This window comes from Babylonia areolata, chromosome 5 (genome assembly GCF_041734735.1).
Source record: "Babylonia areolata isolate BAREFJ2019XMU chromosome 5, ASM4173473v1, whole genome shotgun sequence".
Classification (NCBI taxonomy): domain Eukaryota; kingdom Metazoa; phylum Mollusca; class Gastropoda; order Neogastropoda; family Buccinidae; genus Babylonia; species Babylonia areolata.
In genome coordinates this window covers 2292086-2297085 of record NC_134880.1, presented here as the reverse complement: position 1 = coordinate 2297085, position 5000 = coordinate 2292086, and the positions used below count along the sequence as shown (strand labels likewise).

The following is a 5000-nucleotide window of genomic DNA, read 5'->3' as shown; positions in this document are numbered from 1 at the left end:
CGTGCGTGTGTGTCACGGTGTGTGTGTGTGTGTGTGTGTGTGTGTGTGTGTGTGTGTGTGTGTGTGTGCGCCAATCACGTGCGCGCGCGCATGGACATCTGACCGTGGCAAAGCACATCAGCCAAGTTTAATTGCTCAGTATAAACTGATTTGTTGCCCGCCGGACTTTACTGAAACACAGAAACCAAAAACACTGAACACTTTAATTAATCTTTATATTTCATTCTAGTCTGTCTATCTAGTCACTGATTTATTCTGTTCATTCATTTCATTTAGAGGCTTCAATCTTCTTCTTCTTTTCCTTTTCTTTGTGCGTTACACATTAATATGAAACCATTTTTTGTGGGCGAGAAGTGTTCGTTTTTTCGCAGAGGAGGTCATGTGAAGACATCTGCTTTCTTTTATTTTCGTAATTTTTAACCAGATGTGGAGAAGCGCATGTGGATCATACTGCACGCCTGCGGCCTCACTGAGTCCTTGAAACTAAACCAAAACTTCACTGATTTGGGGCGAGTCGTTTCAGTTGTTTATTGTGAAATATGTTCAAGTTCAAACCCTAATATGACTGCGTGAAGTCGCTTTGTCAATCAGAACAAAGAACGAACAAGAACAACAACAACAAAAAAGCGCCCAGCTTGGCTCGATTTGGACACGATGATCTCACAAATGAAACAGAAACATTTCTTTGTGTGTGTGTGTGTGTGTGTGTGTGTGTGTGCGCGCGCGCGCGCGCGCGTGTCTGTGTGTGCTTCCTGCATTGATCAAGAGTTTGACGGTGAACAAATTCCGTTTGTTTTGCAGTTGTGATCTGACCGTGAACCTGTGTCATTTTCCCTGCTCAAACAGCCAGGACGGACTGAACACTATTTTGTTTTCATGTGCACTTGTTCTTCGGATTATCTGCTCCTGAGACCGGAAGTTTGGGTTAAATGGAAAAGAAAAAGTTTGGAGTAAATCCCTCATTTCTTTGATCACTGACAGGCCGCGGACTCGTTTTGCTCTTGTTAATTGTGAGAATGCCTAAAACAAGGCTTACTGCAAAGCTGTGCAGTACACCCACGTGAGTACTCTTGAACTGTCTTTGTGTGGACTTGATATGTGCACTCCGGAAAGTAACAATGAAATTACTGTCGAACAATAGCAGACGCGCTCAGCTGTAGATTCGGAACGAGTCAGCTTCTCAGTCTCACATTCTGACATCAGCTGTTTTATAGCGAAAATGAAAAGCATTGGAGAATGTCGCGCATCTCGATATCAACATAGCAGTAGAACGACAGCTTGCATTTTAACGATAGTCTTGCTTTTTAATGATATCATTCACGTTGTTGGACTCAGTATAATTTCGTAGTTGTACTCATAATCAAAGCCAGACGTGCTATCGCGGCTGTTTACTTTTTAACTTCAGTTTACGGTGCATTCATTCATGGTTGATACGGTGTCTGCATCCAAAGATCCATAGGCTAAGCAAATAGCAGGGCAATGGCGATGAAATTTAGGGGAAGGGTGGGGGTGGGCGGATGTCATTCTGTGTGCGTGTGCGTGAGTGCATTTGTGTGTTTGTGTTTTAATTCTTGCCCCCATCCACTCCCCACTTTCTCTCACATGCACATTCTTTCACTGTTTCAGTGTTGTTTGGATGATTGTGGAGTTATATTTAAACACACACACACACACACACACACACACACACACACACACACACACACACACATCTGTTTCTGGTAATATTGTAGAAAAAAAAGGACAGTCTATACAATATTTCTTTTCCTCCACTCCTGTGTGTGACTGGCGGAGTGAACAACCATGTCTTGTGAACGCTACTCATTCCGTCATGAGAGCCAAAAATGTGGTTATTGCCGAGAAAAGTATATGATTGACAGTTGCATAAAATTTGTTTTGGAGCTGTCACAGTGTAAGGTGATATTTGAAAAAAAACATTCATTAAGGGGAATCAGAAGATAGATGCATCAGTTGGGACATTATTTCAGTTGATGAAAGGAACACTCATAAACAAGTGTATTATTCTGTCCAGAAATCTGTTTTGCTTGGACATTTCTACTTTCAGTTTCAGTTTGTTTTCCTTCTTTCTCCTCCCTCTCCCCCCTCCCAGGTATAGATTTTTTTTATAGATACTTTTGAATGGTTTTGTTCTAACAATTTAGTTGCATCATGCAGTCCTGGTAAAACAAAAGTAACACTAACAGTAACAATCAAGGCACTGTCAAGATTGAAACATTAATAGGTAATAAAACTTGCTTGGCTGTGTATCTGTTCACTGATTCAGCATCTCATTGATTCTTTATAATCAGCTTCTCTCATTAATTTTACCACTCTCACCATACAAAAAGTATGTCATAAAGTTATATTATTTCGTCATTCCCAATAAAGGGTCAGAGCGCTGAGCAATCAGACACGATTCATATTTTATATTTGTCCATTCACCACACATTCATTACAAACAAAAGTACACTCATTGAAAAGAAGAAAGATTCATCTTTATTTTGACTTACAGGTTTCATGAAACAGTGTGAAAGCTGAGTAAATTAATAAAATCAAGAAACCCTTGAATTTTTATTGTCATGTCAGTGCAGTGAAGAGCCTGCCAGTATGAACTCATGAAATTACTTCATAGTAAAAGTTTCATTTCTTTTTATTAAGTGTTGGAACATTTCCTCTCTGTCCATCTGCTATCTGGCACTCTCTCTCATTCTCCATTCTCAGTCTCACAAATTAATTTATTGCAAATAACATATCATGAAAGCAGAGACAACAGGAAATACTGAGGAATGTATGAATGGATGAATGAGAAGTTTATTCATGTAGGCCATTGCCTTTCAGTGTAATGAAGAGCCATTTGAACAATAAATACAACTTATAAACAATGAAAACAAGACTGTGATTATGGAATAGCTGATCTTCTATAGTTATATGTAAGCCTTATATCAAAGCAAAGAAAGATAATAATATAGATGTATAACATTGAGCTATGTGTGCATCACATCAACAAGCTGATTGTCATAGATGAGAAAATGCCATCATTCAAATTTACTGCACACACACACACACACACACACACACACACACACACACACACACACACACACACACACACACACACACACTCACACACACAGAGTCAATCACATACACACAGAGTCACACGCACACACACACACACACACACACACACACACACACACACCACAGTGTCAGACAAATGTGAGAGAAATTTTACATAGATTTGCTTTTTACACATATGAATGAAAAGCTAATTTTTTTCTCCTTTTTTTGTGCATTTATTTATACTTATTTACTTTTTTCCCCAGAGTAAAATCACCAAGCTCTGACACATCCCCCTCCACATCACCCTCTACCTCAGTGCCAGTTCTAGTGCCATCAGCAACACCAACAAGCAGTTCAGCGGCAGCAGTGCCAAAGACCCTGTTAACAACAGCAGCCACAATCGTGCCAACATCTGAAAGGGAACCCATATATGCCACCTCTATGCCGCTGTGTGCCAGGTGAGTGCAGCTACTTCTCCTTGGGTAATTGTCTGTTGACTATAATGTGATTCAGATATGGTATGTACGTATTCATTAGTTATATTATACATTGTCAGTATTATATATATGTGTGTGTGTGTGTACTCACAGTGGGTGTGGAGAATGAGTACAAGGAAATACAAGGGGTTTAGGATTGGGAGTAGGGTGGCTGAGAGAAAAGAAGAAGAAGCAAAATGGTGGGGTAGAGGAGTCAAGTCATATTACCAATGAAAGATACACTTATAGTAAGTTATACCGATAGCGATAAAGATACCTTTGTACACAGTGACAGACTGTAATGAGATCTCGGTGATGATATAATCTATCATATATCAGATGCTGATTATGTGAGTGTATGATGATTTGACATTGTTTGTGCAGTTCAGTAGATTATGTTGTGCACAAGGATGCCTGTGACTCGGACATGGAATCAGATTCGGACCTGGATGATCTGCCAGATGCATTTTCAAGTGAAGGTAGGTCTACTGAATGTGGACATTTTACATTAAGATAACTCTGTTTTAAGTATTTAGTTTTTTGAGGATGCATACTGCTTGTGAATTGTTTCAGCTTTGAATTGTGAAGAAGTTGGTTCCCTCTTTGCTGATTTGATTTCATGGCTGCTACAAAAACATATTGCCATTGGTTATCTTGTGTCATTGTGTTTCTGTTAACATTGTTCATTTGTAAATCATATGTGGTCATTTAAAACAGATTTGTAGTCATCTTACGTTTGAAATGATTAAGAAATACTCTGTGTAGTAAAGAACATATAAGATGAAAAGTTCTTTGTAAAAGTGAACATGCTGCGTGCCAGGTGTAATCAATATTATCAAACTGGACTGAACTAAGCATGTGGCAAGTGATAAAAACCTAGCAAATGTATAAATATGAATATTTAATAGTCAAGAAATTGATTGTATTGTATTGTATTTAGCTTTTTGTCTCAACAGATTTCTTTGTGTGAAATTTGGGCTGCTCTCCCCAGGGAGAGCGCGTCGCTACACTGAGAGCACCACCCTTTTTCCTTTTTTTTTCTCTCTTTTTTTTTTTTTTTGCATTTTTTCCTGCGTGCAGTTTTAATTGGTTTTCCTGTCGAAGTGGATTTTTCAACAGAATTTTGCCAGGAACAACCCTTTTGTTGCCGTGGGTTCTTTTACGTGCGCTAAGTGCATGCTGCACATGGGACCTCGGTTTATCATCTCATCCGAATGACTAGCGTCCAGACCACCACTAAAGGTCAAGTGGAGATTTTGTAAACACTGTCTCTGTTACCAACAACAGCAAAAACAATCAAACAAAAAACAGAAAACCCACAATGTTTGACTGTTTAACTGTCTGTCTGTCTGTCACCAAGCACACAAAGAAAGAATGGTAGATGTACTATATGTACAAAATATGTATATATTATTATTATAGTGTGTAATATGCCATACAAATACATTGTGGCCCATTCTG

The 5000-nt window shown here is 38.9% G+C and overlaps 1 protein-coding gene across 1 annotated transcript in view; it reads left to right on the top strand.

Moving 5' to 3' along the window:
- The first annotated feature begins 937 nt into the window (after nt 1–937).
- LOC143282557 (uncharacterized) overlaps nt 938–5000 on the top strand; it is a 17178-nt gene continuing 13115 nt past the window's right edge. Inside the window, exons 1-3 of the mRNA XM_076588244.1 lie at nt 938–1060; nt 3327–3521; nt 3924–4018. Coding sequence (XP_076444359.1) covers nt 1017–1060; nt 3327–3521; nt 3924–4018 — 334 coding nt within the window. The 5' untranslated portion in view covers nt 938–1016. The remainder of the gene's footprint in view (nt 1061–3326; nt 3522–3923; nt 4019–5000) is intronic.